This window comes from Platichthys flesus, chromosome 6 (genome assembly GCF_949316205.1).
Source record: "Platichthys flesus chromosome 6, fPlaFle2.1, whole genome shotgun sequence".
Lineage (NCBI taxonomy): Eukaryota > Metazoa > Chordata > Actinopteri > Pleuronectiformes > Pleuronectidae > Platichthys > Platichthys flesus.
In genome coordinates this window covers 1,106,235-1,122,502 of record NC_084950.1, presented here as the reverse complement: position 1 = coordinate 1,122,502, position 16,268 = coordinate 1,106,235, and the positions used below count along the sequence as shown (strand labels likewise).

Sequence of the window (16,268 nt, the reverse complement as noted above, 5' to 3'; positions counted from 1 at the left end):
ACCCCCTCTCCTCCCTCTCCTCCCTCTCCTCCTCCTCCTCCCTCTCCCCCTCTCCTCCTCCTCCCTCTCTCCCTCTCCCTCTCCTCCTCTTCCCTCTCCTCCTCCTCTCTCTCTCCTCCCTCTCCTCCTCCCCCCCTTCTCCCTCACATCCTCCTCCTCCCTCTCCTCCCTCTCCTCCCTTCCTCCTCCCTCTCCTCCCTCCTCCTTCTCCCTCCCCCATCCTCCTCCTCCCTCTCTTCCCTCTCCCTCTCCTCTTCCTCCCTCTCCTCCTTCCTCTCCTCCTCCCTCTCTTCCCCCCCACCTCCTCCTCCTGCTCCTGGTGTCCCTGAACGCACCGCCGGCTCCTATCTGTTTAACATTCTGCGCTGAGCAGCCGCAGCGTGTTGCGCATGCGCAGCCCCTTTCACAGCGGCTGAATGCGCAGCGCAGAGGACAGGAGCGTCCTGGGACCCGGAGGACTCGCACACTGTGGACTGGACCGAGCGGACCCGGGCAGGAGGACATGGATGGACACAGCAGTGGCGGGTGCGCACGGCCGCGCGCCTCCGGGACGCACGGAGCCCAGAAGAAGGAGGAGATCCCGGATCGAGTGACTCTGAAGAAGGAGATCGGGCTCCTCAGCGCCTGCACCATCATCATAGGTGAGGCTGAACCCACTGGTCCCAGTGGGACACTGGTTTTCCTGCAGGAACCTGCAACAAGTGTCAGAATCCAGTTCGGTCCGCGTTGGGCTGAGGGTGCGAGCAGGTCCAGGAGCTGCAGCTCAGGCAGAAGAACATCGTCTCCTGGAGCAGAACCCAGTCCTCAGATCAGCCAACAGGAGCAGGATGCAGCAGGAGGCCGGAGGGAGGAGCAGGGCTGCAGCACTCTGCTCTTATTAATATTAATATCATCAGCATGGAGGAGCTGCTGCTCTGCTCCTCACTGAACCACTGGTCTCCACATGAAGCTGAAGCTGCTCAGCAGGAACCAGTTTGAGCTCCAGAGCTGAACGAGGATCCAACTTTATCTTTGTATTGATGCGATTAGAGCTCAAGCGACAGGTGGAGCTTCTCTACCTTCACAGATTGACCTTCTACAGCCTCAAGGCTCCTTACAGCAGCTTCACATTCACACAGTGCATCTGTGAGGGCATCAAACTGTGGATCTGGGGAGAGGACCACCCGCTCTCCCCCCTGAGCCATAGCTGTGATATATAATATTACAGTAATTAGATGAGACCTTGTATTTAAAACATGTGAGCTGTGTTCATCTCACCAGAAGGTTCAGTAGACACTGAACAGCTCCTCCTGCTCCTTCTGCTCCTTCTGCTCCTTCTGCTCCTTCTGCTCCCCCTGCTCCGTCTTGTGTCTCACATGTCTCAAAGACACCGGATGTCCCCGTCTCTGTCTCTGACATGTGGAAAAACAGAGAAAATCTAAATCACGTGAGTTTGTCTGGAAACTTTCAGAAACAGGAGAAATCAACACAAACAAAAACACTCAAAATACATTCAGACCAAATAACTGGGATATTATTTATTAATAGTTACAGTAATATTCATAGAGAACTTCAGAATCCTCTGTGTCACTGTCTTTTCAATATGGCGGGTTCATATTCACGTCACTGCTGATTGGACGACACGTCTGACACGCCCGCCGACCATAGGAATCGAACCTCTACGCTCAGTGACACAGTTCAGAGGAAACGTGTCGTTTAAACTTCCTGTAAGTTTTACTCTTTTATATAAAACTTGTCATTTGATCAACTCAGGTTTGTTCACATTTTTCTGTATTTATCTTGAAAGCCTGAATCTTAAGGTTCGGTCACATGACCACAGACGAAGGTCATGTGACCACAGACGATGGGGGTCAGAACATCGATGGTTCCTGATGAAGAAGACGTTGGTGCCGGAGAGCGGATCTTTACCTCAGTGTGATTCTGAGAGGAAGAGGAAACCAGATGTTTCTTTATGTGTAATGAGTGAAACAGCCTCATGATGGCGCTGGTGTGACGACAGACCTGAAAGCGTCAGTGCAGCCAATGAGCCGGCTTGTTTTTGGCAGTGGACGGATCCTGGACCTTCTGGGTTTAACCAGGTCACCAGCCTCCGTGCTGCCGGCTTCTACTGGAAACCCTCGAGAGCAGGAGGAGGAGCAACAAGGAGAAAAGAGGAGAAAAGAGGAGAAACGAGAGACGAGGCGGAGCACTGACAGAAGTCATGTGTCTCTGGCAGGGCCGCTGCAACAGGGTGACAACTGACGGGGACCCCGAGCTGAGAGGGGCCCCCAGAGAATTATGTCTGTCCATAGCAACAACACAATTTGTGAGAACCTCCTTAAAGGGACAGTTCACAGAAAAATGAACATTCACTCTTCACCTCCTCGACGTGTGTGTGTGTGTGTGTGTGTGTGTGTGTATGTGTGTGTATGTGTGTGTGTGTGTGGTGGGGGGGGTCTTTTTAAACTCAGAGCCTGCCACCACACTACGTCAGAAACCCTGTGACACTAACTTTCCAACAAAGTCTACGTAGTGTAACTTGTGTATGATGAAGTTGGAGTGATTTCAGTTTCTTTGGTGGACGTTTGCTCTGGTTCGATGATCGGGCCCCCCAGGTCCCTTTTGGCCCTGGGCCCCCTGGGCCCCCAAAGCCCCTTGGCACACCCCTGGTTACTGGAGTAAAGTAAAAACCAGTGCATGCTTTCCTCTGGAGCTCCACTGCTCCTTCTGTCACTCTCCTGGAGGAGCAGACGGACGTGCAGGAGGTGAGTCGGTCACCTCCCACCTCTGCAGCCTGGGTAATTTATGTCTGGTTATGTAACGGCTGTCTGTGCCACTTGGCTGCCTCCTGCCGTGCTACTGGTAGCGCTGTGGTCTGAATGTGTGGCTCTGCTGGTACTCCACACTGCATACTGAGGCTCCGGGCAGGAGGGATTGTCCCGGCCTGAGTGATGGCCTCTACCTCCTTCTCTAACTCACTCTGCTGTGCAGCTCTTTGTCTTTAACGCCCTCGGTATAAACTCGGAGGGGAGTAGTCAGGCTTGTGGGACTGGAGCAGCTCAGGAGTCCCACACGGGTCACTGCTGGTTCTGGGGGTGAGTCATGTTCTGGTTGACATGTGGCGTGTGAAACCAAAGTCCCATGTGAAGAGCATGTTGGCCCGGCTCTGTTCACATGAGTGTCCTGCTTTACACCTGCACACTTAGAATTATAATGATTCAAACATGTTCTTGGTTTTCATCCGTCACAGCAGCTTCACTGAACATCCATGTGTCACAAGTCAGTCTCAGATCTGAAGTGTTACAAGTCCTGAACAAGTCAGTATGTTTCAAATGAGCTAATACAGTGGATTAAAATGAATCTCATTTACTTCTGCAGATTGATCAGTTGTGTAATTATTGTGTAACTGTTGTGTAACCGTCGTCCTGGACTTTCATCCATCACACGTGCAGGTGGAACGTTCACATGAACTTCCTGTTGATCTTCTGTGTCTTCTCTGCTCAGGGAACATCATCGGCTCGGGGATCTTCATCTCTCCGAAGGGCGTCCTGGAGCACTCGGGCTCGGTGGGCGTGGCGCTGGTGGTGTGGTTACTGGGAGGAGGCATCGCCGCACTGGGATCGCTGTGCTACGCAGAACTGGGCGTCACCATCCCCAAGTCTGGAGGCGACTACTCCTACGTCACGGAGATATTCGGTGGTCTGATGGGGTGAGAAGGTTTTGTTTTATTTTATTAGCTCCACCACTGTATCCTTTCTAATGGTTGCTGGGGGGGGGGGGGGTGCAGCCAATCACAGCTGGCGTTGGGGCAGAGTCAAATACATTTACTTTACTGTACTTATACATTTGTTTGGGGTTTTTAGTAGATTTAATTTCAGGTACTTTTCACTTTTCCTCTACAACACATATCAGCAACTATCTGTACTTCCTGCCACGGCCTGATTCAGCTGAACGGCTCCATGTCCAGGAACTGAGCTGAGATCAGCCACCAGCTGCTCCTGGAGCTGCTGAGACAAGGCTCATGGCCAGATGTGGAGCGACTTACCACTCCACTTCAGATCTTTATCTGTTTAAGTGTGACACCGAATCAGTTAACGTCCTGTTGCCTCGTCCAGGTTCCTCCTGCTGTGGAGCGCCGTCATCATCATGTACCCGACCACGCTGGCCGTCATCGCCCTCACCTTCTCCAGCTACGTCCTGCAGCCCGTCTTCCCAGAGTGTGTTCCTCCATACATGGCCACGAGGATGCTGTCGGCCATCTGTCTCCGTGAGTGACTTCTCTATAGATCTGTTCCTCAGGTTCACGTCTGTGTCCACGTCTGTGTCCTGGTGTCTGTGACCTGGTGTCTGTGTCCTGGTGTCTGGTCAGTTCACATGTTGAGAGAGGGTCTCAGCTCCAGTGGTGGCAGAGCAGGGAGCTGCAGAGGGTTTTAATCCTTCATGAACGTCTCCTCAGAGACATTGACCTGTTTGAGAAGTGGTCACATAACGGCTGCAGGAGGAGGAGCAGGAGGAGGAGCAGGAGGAGGAGGAGGAGGAGGAGGAGGAGGAGGAGGAGCAGGAGCAGGAGCAGGAGCAGGAACAGGAGCAGGAGCAGGAGCAGGAGCAGGAGCCAGACCCGGAGCCGGAGCAGTCATTGGAAAATTGAATATTCTGAAAATGATAAACCCACCAAACGGGAAAAATTACTTCCCACATAGATATATAATGAAAACCTTATTTAATTAAAACCTTTCAAAACAAAGAGGACCATTAAAAAACAAGACATCACAGACGAGAAGGAAATTAATACAAAATCATTTCGAATCTAAAACAGAAAATCCAATTATGAAATAATAGAAAAGAAGAAACGTTTCACATGTAGCAGCAAGTTCTCTTACATGTCCCATAATGCACCACCCCTCCACACCTGCCTCCGCTCTGAGGTCACCCCGATGACATCACGGTGACATCACAATGACATCATGGTGACATCAGGTGAATTTAACCACTCAGAGGCTGAGGAACGTTCACCATGATTTTTATAAACTGGTGGAATTCTCCTTTAACTGAGTCTGCATCAGTTTCCCTCCGTTCCTGTTGGCGAGGGGGGGCGGGGGACGGAGGGGGGCGGGGGGGGGGGGGGGCACTGGCAGCAGCCGGTTGCCATGGGAGGCAGGAATGTGGGAAATGGGCGAGCGAGGGAGGGCACGATTGTTTCACCTCGTCCATCATTGTCACCGGCTTTGCCCGGCTCGCTCTCATGGTGGCCTCCCCCCCCCGGCACAAAGACCAACTGTCAGCTGACAACACAAAACACTTCCGTTGCGAAGGCCCCCCCCCCCCCCTGCTTTCCTGAGGAGGCCGGACTCAGCTCACGTTTTAACATCCAGCTCTAAAAATGTGTGAACGATGGCGTCAGAGAAGAAGAGTCACACGTCACTCACACTACAGAGAGGAGGGGGGGGACGGGGGGGCAGGTGCTCGGGCATCGAGGGAGAGGGACATGTCCACGAAGACCAAAGTGACGTCGGCTCAGAAAACCTCATGTCTCCTCCTTCTGACTCCTCCTGCTCTACAGTCTGTACATGATTCACTAACTGCTGAATGTTTGAGGAGCTTTCACCTCCCAGAGCAGCTCCCAGAGCAACTCACAGAGGAGCTCACAGAGCAACTCACAGAGGAGCTCACAGAGGAACTCCCAGAGGAACTCACAGAGGAGCTCACAGAGGAGCTCACAGAGCAACTCCCAGAGGAGCTCACAGAGCAACTCACAGAGCAACTCCCAGAGGAACTCCCAGAGGAACTCACAGAGGAGCTCACAGAGGAACTCCCAGAGGAACTCACAGAAGAGCTCACAGAGGAGCTCACAGAGCAACTCCCAGAGGAGCTCACAGAGGAGCTCACAGAGGAGCTCACAGAGCAACTCACAGAGGAGCTCACAGAAGAGCTCACAGAGGAGCTCACAGAGCAACTCCCAGAGGAGCTCACAGAGCAACTCACAGAGCAACTCCCAGAGGAACTCACAGCATCAGCAGGTTCACTGTGAATCTGATGAGGCTCTGAGATAATGTGGTACTAACATGTAGTTTTAAAATGTTTTATTTTCATGTAGTATTGACATTTTGTATTAACATGTTGTATTAACATGTGGTACTAATATGTGGTATTAACATGTTATTAACATGTATTAACATGTGGTACTAATATGTGGTATTAACATGTTATTAACATGTATTAACATGTGGTACTAACATGTCGTTTTAAAATGTTTTATTTACATGTAGTATTGACATTTTGTATTAACATGTTGTATTAACATGTGGTACTAATATGTGGTATTAACATGTTATTAACATGTATTAACATGTGGTACTAATATGTGGTATTAACATGTTATTAACATGTATTAACATGTGGTACTAACATGTCGTTTTAAAATGTTTTATTTACATGTAGTATTGACATTTTGTATTAACATGTTGTATTAACATGTGGTACTAATATGTGGTATTAACATGTTATTAACATGTATTAACATGTGGTACTAATATGTGGTATTAACATGTTATTAACATGTATTAACATGTGGTACTAACATGTCGTTTTAAAATGTTTTATTTACATGTAGTATTGACATTTTGTATTAACATGTTGTATTAACATGTGGTACTAATATGTGGTATTAACATGTTATTAACATGTTGTATTAACATGTGGTACTAATATGTGGTATTAACATGTTATTAACATGTTGTATTAACACAATACATGATGGGATACAGATCAGCTGACGTCCTCGGAGTCGTTGCAGTTTCTCTATGAATCGTTTCTCTTCTCGTTGATTTGTTTGTTTCCACATCATCAACACTGATCAACACTGATCATGATCCACACACACATTCCACTCTCGGACTGGTTTCCCTTTTCAAAGACATTTTTAATCCCACTGGGAGGAACCTGGTTAAATCGTTTTTCATAATAATTGAATCCTTGATATTGAATGTGTGTCAGTGCTGCTGACCTGGGTGAACTGCTCCAGTGTGCGGCTGGCCACCAGGATCCAGGACGTCTTCACCGTGGGGAAGCTCATGGCTCTGGGCCTCATCATCGTGGTCGGCCTGGTCCAGATCTTCAAAGGTAACTCTCAGCCGGCGGTGAACAGGTGACTCTTCACCGGCTCCTAGAGTTCAGAACACCAACATGTGCTTCGTGCTCCAGGGAACTACGAGGCTCTGGCGCCTTCCGTGGCCTTCTCCATGGAGCGGACGCCGACGGTCGGGCAGATCGCTCTGGCCTTCCTTCAGGCCTCCTTCGCCTTCAGCGGCTGGAACTTCCTCAACTACGTCACCGAGGAGGTGGTTGAACCCAGACGGTAAAGTACTGATGCTCCGCTGTGTTTCTCACCTGCTTCCTGGGCTCAGCCTCCATCGAGTTGCTTCTCTGTCTGTGGTGAACATCTTGTCTTCAGCTGGTTCACGGTCACTTCTCTCTTGAGTGATTTACTGTGGGTTTGTGAATCATCGTATCAGAACAACCCACTGGGTGCACGATCAGATGCTCAGATGGGTGCACGGTCTTCATTTCTTGTGTTTTCTCATGCATGATGATTGATTTTTTTTTCTCTGTGTCATCTGTGCATGGTGTGTGTGTCTGTGTGTGTTTGTGTGTGTCTGTGTGTGGTCCTCGGTTCAGGAATCTACCTCGTGCCATCTACATTTCCATTCCATTGGTGACCTTTGTGTACACGCTCACCAACATCGCCTACTTCTCCTCCATGTCCCCCGAGGAGCTGCTGTCGTCCAATGCCGTGGCTGTAGTGAGTAAAGAGGCGGAGCCACGAGTCGCTCTCATGCTTCATCCTGTTTTCAAGAATGTGTCAGGCCCCCTGGTGTCTGGCTGCAGTATCACTCACTCACCCTGCCCCCTCCATGTTAGCAGACGGGACACGGAGAACATCTCATTAGATGTTTAATGTTCTCTGTGTTGTTTCTCCGTTCAGACGTTCGGGGAGAAGCTTCTTGGGATGTTCTCCGTCATCATGCCCATCTCCGTGGCCCTGTCCACCTTCGGAGGAATCAACGGTTACCTGTTCACCTCCTCCAGGTTAGCCCCGCCTCCTGCCCCGCCCATGCCCCCGCCTCCTGCCCCGCCCTGTTGTTTCTGCTCCGGTGTGGCCGCTGACGGTTCGCTGGATGTTTCTGTCCACAGGTTGTGTTTCTCCGGGGCCAGAGAGGGTCACCTGCCGAGCCTGCTCGCCATGATCCACTATAAGTACTGCACGCCCATCCCCGCCCTGCTGTGCTGCGTACGTACAGGCTCCGCCCCCTGCTCCCTGTGTCTTTGTGCAGTTTGTTCCTTTGTCGCCTCTTTTCTCTCTCGTTCGTTTAAAAGTCGTTTCGAAACACGTGGATGAATTTCGGACCGATGTGCCTGACGTCTGTGTGGACTGTGTTTGCAGTGCACTGCCACCATTGTTATTCTCTGCATCGGAGAAACACACAACCTCATCAACTACGTGTCCTTCATCAACTACCTGTCGTACGGCGTCACCATCGCAGGCCTGCTCTACTACCGCTGGAAGAAGCCCAACCTCTACCGACCAATCAAGGTGCAGAGCTACTGTGAGAGGGATGACAAGTCGCTGACTGCGCCAGGCCACCAGCGCATAAATATCTGTGTGTGTCTGTGTGTGTGTGTGTGTGTGTTGTCTCCAGGTGAACCTGCTGGTTCCTGTGTGTTACCTGATGTTCTGGGCCCTGCTGCTGGGATTCAGTCTCTACTCGGAGCCGGTGGTTTGTGGCGTCGGCCTCGTCATCATGCTCACCGGCGTCCCCGTCTACTTCCTGGGTGTTCACTGGAGAGAAAAACCAAAGTGTATCTACAACTTCATCGGTGAGTTTTCAAACACTGGTTTGTGAAAACCCACGGAAGTTACAACACATCTGTCTGGGGACTGGCTGCAGTGTTGGTCCTTAACCCCCCCCTCCTCCATGTTAGCAAATGGGACTTGAACCAAACAAAGAAGATAAAAGGTTTCATGAAGTGAATTCAGTTTCTTTAAGGACTGGTCCAGTCTCAGTTTGGATTCTCTCAGTGTCCCTCACGTGTCTGATCAGTAACTTGAGACTTGTCTCTTCCTGCAGAGAGGGCGACCTACGTGGGCCAGAGGTTGTGCTTCGTGGTCTTTCCTCAGATCGACCCCATCGAGAACGCCGACCCCTCAGAATGGACTGAGCGCTCGTCACGCAGGAGCAGTTTGTCTTAAAACTCTTTTCTGAATACATGAAGATGTTTCCAGTCCAGACACCGGCTCCTGCTCTGGGATCTGCCGGTTTGACCTTTCACCTTCTGAGACTCTTTATTTGTGCTCGGGCCGCCTGCACTTTTTATTTCTTTTCCTCTTTTTTTATTAAGTCAACAAACACAAAAATCTAATGTTGACAGAGCGACACTGTGAAAATGACTTTAATTCCCTTTTTGGAGGAATTTGTTCCTCTTGTGTAACACGACTGGACGACGTGTTTTCTGCCTTTAGACCTTTTCACACCAAGTCCACACAGATCCAGAGTCAGGAATCTGAATACAGTCAGAAAACACACGTGTGCATCAGGTCTGGTACAAAATATCCACATGTTTCTAAACCGTGATAAGTTTGATCTACATCTTCTCTTCTGTGTTTCTGACTGAGGAACCAGAGGAAAATGATCTTCTTCAGGATAATGTTTCTAAACGTTTCATCATTTTATTTTCATTTAAAGCTGCTTTCAAACTGACATTATCCTGAAATGTTCTGGAGGAACAGACATTTCTGAGTCAGTGTCTCTGGACATGTTCTGGATCTTCTCCTGCAGCCTCCTGGTAGAATGTGTGTAACATGTCAGAGTGAGTCCATGTGAGGAACCAGCAGGACAATGTGTGGAAGCTTCCCAGAGAGCGAGTGGACGTGTGGACTGGGTTTCTAACACGTGACGTGAAACTGGACGAACACAAACATCTCAGGATGAAGAAGAGGAGCCGGACAAGTAGAAGATGAAGACGTCAACTTGGAAACACGAGGAGATTCCAGATCTTCTGGTGATGAGGGCCGACGCCGGTGTGGATGAGCTGTAAACAACAACACTGATCTTTCCACAGCAGAGTTCATACGTCATGTCCCGCCTCCTGCTGCTCTAAAGGCTCCGCCCCTCACCTGGATGTTCCCACATGTTCCTGTTTGAACGAGTCGGTCCCGACAACCTGCTGCTGCTTCACAAATACTAACTACACAACATGTCCAGACAACATTTACACAGTGCTGGTTTGAAGCAGTCACATGTGATTATTAATAATTTCACACACGTAGTTGTTGTGTTTGGATAAACAGCACAACTTCCTTTACACTTGTGTCCAATGTGTCTCTGAACAGTGTCCCGATGTGGTTCCATCACGTTTCGCCCTCAGTGCGTCTGATCATGTTTAAATGAAGCTGTGAACTTCTGCTGAGTTCTGCTGCAGTTTGAATTACTCATAACGATTTTCCTCCAAAAGTTAATTCTGTATTTTGAATTCAAGTCTTTAACAGACCTGGAGTCAGTGTAAGGATCTGAGAGCTGCAGTGATATCCTTTACCTTCTCAGTGTTAGTGACAACTTGACAACAGAACATTCGGCTGAAGATAAATGGAAGTTTTTCCGAATCCTGCAGAGACATGAATCCTTAATAACGGACATGTTCTGTTGTGATGATCTGACTTTGTCTCCCCCGTCTTCAAAAACTTCAGATTCATCTTACTGAAGAAAATCCCGACGCGTCCGATCGCTGATTTAAAAAGTATTTTCATCGTCTTATCTCCTAGAACCTGGTTCAATAACCCAGAACAAGGATCTGAACCTATGGAGGAATGAACCGTCCTCAGAATCTAAAGTGTCCGATCCTGTGTGTCATGTGACTCAGTCCAGTTTTAACTGGCTCAGGATGAAGCTACTGGAACAATATGTGTAAAGTGACTTGGTGTGAAAAGGCCTTTACTGGGGGAAATGTATATTTAATATTGTTTATTAACTGATTCACCATATTAGACTTTAATATATGTTGCGAGTGCCTTTTGTTGTGTGTTTTGCATTTTGCACTTTGGTCTTCTACACAAGTTGCTGTGGTCAGTAAACAGCCAGGGGGCGCTGTGTGCCCGAGATGGAGTGTGTTAACCGTTAACCCAGTAGCTGTGTGTTCACCTCACCTTCATCTGATCTACTGACTGTGAACACACCTAGACACTTTCTCACCGGTTGTTTCTTTACAAAATAAAAGTCTAATGTTATTAAAGTATGTGACTGAGAGAGAACCGTCCACGTCCTGAATCTCTCTGACCTCTGACCTGTGATTTAACAGACGTGTCACATGACACATGTTTCTAACTGAGCCTGAACACCAGCCCGTCGTCTTAGTCCAGTAATTATTTTAGACTTTTACACTGATCTGATAAATAAAAACAAGGATATGTGAAAACAGATTTGTGTGAGACACGTGTTTCAAACCATAGCAGTGGATGTTCCTGCTCAGATTTTTGTGTTTGAATGGAAACAGGTTTATTGTGAAAAGAGTTAAAATCCAAACTCACTTGTTTCAGCACAAAACGTCTCTGGTGTTAATTTGTTCTTCTGATTCGAGCAGTTGAATAAAATCTGTGTCTCAAAACCACGAAGCCTTTGAACTGTGTGTAAATCAAAAGTGATTAAAGATGGATGACATGAGGACTCCCGGGACTGAAGCCAGTCGCCCCCTGGTGGCAGACTGCAGGATAGGTCATACACCCAGTCAGGACTCAGTGTGAAAGTGAAGATCTGGATTCATGATCCCACACCGTCCATTATTAACTAAATACATGATCCTAAGTTTGTTATCTACATCATAACATTCAAATAAAACATGAACTGTGAACCAGTTCAACTGGTTTCAAGAGTGAACTGGTTCAACAGGGAGGAGGAGCCTGAGAACAGGGAGCGGTCAGACTCCATTTTCACCTGGACGAGCAGAAGGAAGGAAAGTGAGCAGGTGAGTGTGAACACAACTTTCTGAAAGTTTCACTGTCTCACTCTCACACCTGCTGTTAACATCCGTCTGCTGATCACATGGCTCTGGACTCACTGGCTGAGGTGTGAGTACACACACACACACACACACACACACACACACACACACACACACACACATATATATAATGTAGTTGCTTGGTCTGAGTGTAGAAAAGGAAATGCTCAAGTTGCAAAAATACTATTTTTGGAGAGAGAGAGAGAGAGAGAGAGACTCTTGTCCTTCCTGAGGTTTCTGATGTGATCACTGTATTTCCTTGTATATAAGTATTCCTGTGTACTCAAATAAATACCAGTACTTCAAACTATTAAGCTCTGCATCTATTTCACAATAAAACATTTAAAAAATAAATGAATTGAATCAGTCGACAGAAACGCTGTAGTGCTTTTATTTTGAAATGGGTAGGCTACAGGAAGTGTTGCAGATATTTGTGTTTGTGACGTTTTCAACAGATAAAAATTAAAACTGGTGAAAGATCATTTCACTGTGTTCTGCTGTAAACTGAGCGCAGAACCAGAAGCAAATAGACCAGACCTTGAATATCTAGAAGAGCAGCGTGGCCTGAACCACAACTGAGCCGCAGCCGGTGCAACATGGACGAGGACACTTCAGAGCAAGTTGGACCCTCAACCACAAAGTAAGAGACCTGCTACAAACATGTGAAGCTCCAAACTGAATCCTCACAGAATGAACCAGTGAATGATGTGTTCTGAATAAAAACATGTTTGTGTTTGCAGAGGTCAGGACCACAGACTGAGAGCAGAGTCTCCAGGGTCCAGCTGTCTGTCTCTGAAGAGTGACCGGTCCATGAATCATCCTCTAGTCTTCAGTAAAGAACCTGGACCCTCACCCACAGAGTAAGAGACTGTTTCTACTGGGACCTGCTCTGAAGAGGATCTAGTTTCCTCTAGTGTGGCCCCTGCATTAGGACACAGCTTCATTGAAGTTGGTGACTAATCTCTCAGAATCACTCAAAGAGCTCAGACCTCCACCAAGAACCAACACGCTCCTTATGAAACCACTTTGAAATCCACTAGAGACTCATTTGGATTTGGATCTGCACCAAATTCCACACACTGGTAAACATCAGTCCTCTGAACATGTCTGTGAAAGAGCCCCCCCCCCCCCCCCTCCCCGATCTGGTTCACAGACCACAACCTTCCACCAAGTTTACTGGTAATCTGTTGTTTTTTATAATCCCACTAACGAACCAACCAACACACAAACATACTGGGTGAAAACAAAACCTCCTTGACAGAAGTGATGACAACCTGTGACTGCGACATGTGAGTTATCAGGACATGTCTTCACAGGGAGAGGAAGAGGAGTCATGTTCCTGAGGAGGAGCAGTCGTCCTGCTGTGCTTCGTGTCAGGACGTCCTGAAGGATCCAGTCTCCACCAGCTGTGGACACTGGTTCTGCAGACAGTGCATCACCTCATACTGGGACCAGTCTTGCTCTTCAGGAGACTCCTCCTGTCCCCAGTGTGGACAAAGATCCAGAACAGGAGCTGGAGGTCAGACAGCCGGTCAGAGCAGCACTGTACATGTGTCTGCTGATGTCTTCACTTCTGACAACAGCACATGTGGTTTTATTTTGTTCCTTCATACAGCATCAACATTTAACATCGTTAGAAAAGCACAAAGTTAAAAAGCTTTTATTTTCTCTAGTTTTTCTGTATCTGATGAAAACAATCAGCAGATTCTCAGATTCTCTGTCTCTCACATTGTTTCTTGTCTTTCAGCAGATCGTGGTCTGCAGGAGGTTTCAGATGAACATAAGCTCAGTGTGAGGAGGAGATGTGAACATGTGACTGAAGGAAGTGATGAAACAGGAAGTAGAACCCTGCTCAACAGGATCTACACTGAGCTCTACATCACAGAGGGACAGAGTGAAGAGGTTAATACTCAACATGAGGTGAGGCAGCTTGAGACGGCTTCCAAGAAGAAGATCCTCCAGGACACTCCCATCAAGGTCCACGACATCTTTAAAGCCTCCACTGACCAGCAGAGCAGCATCAGAGTCGTCCTGACCAACGGAGTAGCTGGCGTTGGAAAAACCTTCTCGGTGCAGAAGTTCACTCTGGACTGGGCAGAGGGTTTAGAGAACCAGGATGTGGGTCTGCTGGCTGTGCTTTCGTTCAGGGAGCTGAACCTGGTGAAGGACCAGCAGCACAGTCTTCTCACGCTGCTCCATGTTTTCCATCCAGCGTTACAGAAGCTCACGGCAGAGACGCTCACTGTCTGTAAACCTTTGTTCATCTTTGACGGCCTGGATGAAAGCAGACCTTCTCTGGACTTCAACCACAGGGAGCTTGTGTCTGAGGTCACACAGAGGTCATCAGTCAACGTGCTGCTGACAAACCTCATCCGGGGGAATCTGCTTCCCTCGGCTCTCGTCTGGATAACCTCCAGACCTGCGGCGGCCAATCAGATCCCTCCTTCATGTGTTGACAGGGTCACAGAAGTACGAGGCTTCACTGAGGCCCAGAAGGAGGAGTACTTCAGGAGGAGATTCAGTGATGAAGAGCTGTGCAGCAGAATCATCTCACACATCAAGACGTCCAGGAGCCTCCACATCATGTGTCAAATCCCAGTCTTCTGCTGGATCAGTGCTACAGTTCTGGAGCACATGTTGACCAGAGACCAGAGAGGAGAGCTGCCCAAGACCCTGACTGACCTGTACTCACACTTCCTGCTGGTTCAGACAAAGAGGAAGAACAACAAGTACGGTGAGGGACATGAGACGACTCCACAGCAGCTGATGGAGGCTGACAGGGACGTTCTCCTGAAGCTGGGGAGGCTGGCACTTAAACATCTGGAGGAAGGAAACATCATGTTCTACCAAGAAGACCTGGAGCAGTGTGATCTTAATGTCACAGAGGCCTCGGTGTACTCAGGAGTTTGTACTGAGATCTTCAGAAGAGAGTGTGTGATCTTCCAGAAATCAGTTTACTGCTTTGTTCATCTGAGCGTTCAGGAGTTTCTGGCTGCAGTCTACATGTTCCACTGTTACACCGAGAGGAACACAGAAGAACTCAAAAACTTCTTGGGAACATATAAGAACACCTTCTCCCTGGATGACCTCCTGAAGAGAGCCATGGAGAAATCCCTCACCAGTACAAATGGTCATCTGGACCTGTTTGTTCGCTTCCTTCACGGCCTCAGTGTGGAGTCCAACCAGAGAGTCTTAGGAGGCCTGCTGGGTCTGACAGAGAACAATCCAGAGACCATCCAGAGAGTCATCAACAACCTGAAGGAGATGAAGAGTGATGACATTTCTCCTGACAGAAGCATCAACATCTTCCACTGTCTGACTGAGATGAACGACCACTCAGTTCATCAGCAGATGAAACAGTTCCTGACGTCAGAGAACAGATCAGAGGAGAAACTCTCTGGGATCCACTGCTCAGCTCTGGCCTACATGCTGCAGATGTCAGAGGAGGTTCTGGATGAGTTGGACCTGAAGAAGTTCAACACATCAGACCAGGGTCGATGGAGACTGATCCCAGCTGTGAGGAACTGCAGGAAGGCTGAGTGAGTCCAGACATGATCAATAACATGTGTGTGTGTGTGTGTGTGTGTGTTTTTTTTTGTGCGTGTGTGTGTTTGTGTGCAGGGGCGACGCATCTCCTCATGTCCTCCTTCATTCATTGTGAACCCAAGAGCAAGACAGGCTTCATCGTACTTTCTTTTCAAGTTGGTTTTTGAACACCGTGTCTTGTTTGTCACTGACCGGCTGCTTCACAGGAACGAGCTCTGATCTCACTTTGTCTCTGAGCGAATGAGAGAGGGCGGAGCCTGTGTGTGTGCTGTCTGGACACACACACACACACACTCGCCCGCACAACACTGTACAGGGACACCCCCGGTCACGCGACACAGTTTGAGAATCACTGCATTTGGGAGACCCAGAAGTGAACTGTCCCCCGCGCCCCCTCCCCTTCCCCCTTCTCACACTGCATCAAGTTGCCAATTCCCCAAACAGTGATATTGTGGCAAGACAAGGAAAGGCAGAGACGCAGGTACTGTTTACTGTCGTTTATTCAGTAGCTAGGAAGAACAAGCACATGTTCCCCATACGGGAAGTATATATAGCTACAGCCTCTAACATTACCCATCAACCCACTGGGTGAGAGGACACACCCATGAGTGCACGCCACACAGCCCCCCCCCGAACACCCAGAGGGAAAAAAATGGGACAACAGTCAGTACCTCTCAGGGGGTTTAACGAGGCGG

General features: G+C 48.6%; 2 protein-coding genes across 2 annotated transcripts; both read left to right on the top strand.

Moving 5' to 3' along the window:
* The first annotated feature begins 369 nt into the window (after window positions 1-369).
* slc7a10b (solute carrier family 7 member 10b) lies at window positions 370-11,637 on the top strand. The gene is made up of 11 exons (XM_062389132.1): window positions 370-641; window positions 3,484-3,688; window positions 4,095-4,246; window positions 6,973-7,098; window positions 7,180-7,333; window positions 7,654-7,777; window positions 7,961-8,064; window positions 8,170-8,266; window positions 8,420-8,569; window positions 8,676-8,853; window positions 9,105-11,637. Exons 1-11 carry the CDS (start codon window positions 503-505, stop codon window positions 9,224-9,226), a joined length of 1,551 nt encoding a protein of 516 aa, XP_062245116.1. The 5' UTR covers window positions 370-502; the 3' UTR covers window positions 9,227-11,637.
* An 867-nt stretch (window positions 11,638-12,504) lies between these two features.
* On the top strand, window positions 12,505-13,788 carry LOC133954726 (E3 ubiquitin-protein ligase RNF170-like). The gene is made up of 3 exons (XM_062389205.1): window positions 12,505-12,667; window positions 12,768-12,887; window positions 13,344-13,788. The coding sequence occupies exons 1-3, from the start codon at window positions 12,624-12,626 to the stop codon at window positions 13,678-13,680; spliced, it is 501 nt and encodes a 166-aa protein (XP_062245189.1). The 5' UTR covers window positions 12,505-12,623; the 3' UTR covers window positions 13,681-13,788.
* Window positions 13,789-16,268: the final 2,480 nt, after the last annotated feature.

Coding starts and splice junctions, on each gene's coding strand:
- LOC133954726 (XM_062389205.1), top strand. CDS start 12,624: ATGGACGAGGACACTTCAGAGCAAGTTGGACCCTCAACCACAAA. Junction 12,668..12,767: donor GTTGGACCCTCAACCACAAA/GTAAGAGACCTG, acceptor TTGTGTTTGCAG/AGGTCAGGACCACAGACTGA. Junction 12,888..13,343: donor CCTGGACCCTCACCCACAGA/GTAAGAGACTGT, acceptor ATGTCTTCACAG/GGAGAGGAAGAGGAGTCATG.
- slc7a10b (XM_062389132.1), top strand. CDS start 503: ATGGATGGACACAGCAGTGGCGGGTGCGCACGGCCGCGCGCCTCCGGG. Junction 3,689..4,094: donor ATATTCGGTGGTCTGATGGG/GTGAGAAGGTTT, acceptor TGCCTCGTCCAG/GTTCCTCCTGCTGTGGAGCG. Junction 8,854..9,104: donor GTGTATCTACAACTTCATCG/GTGAGTTTTCAA, acceptor CTCTTCCTGCAG/AGAGGGCGACCTACGTGGGC.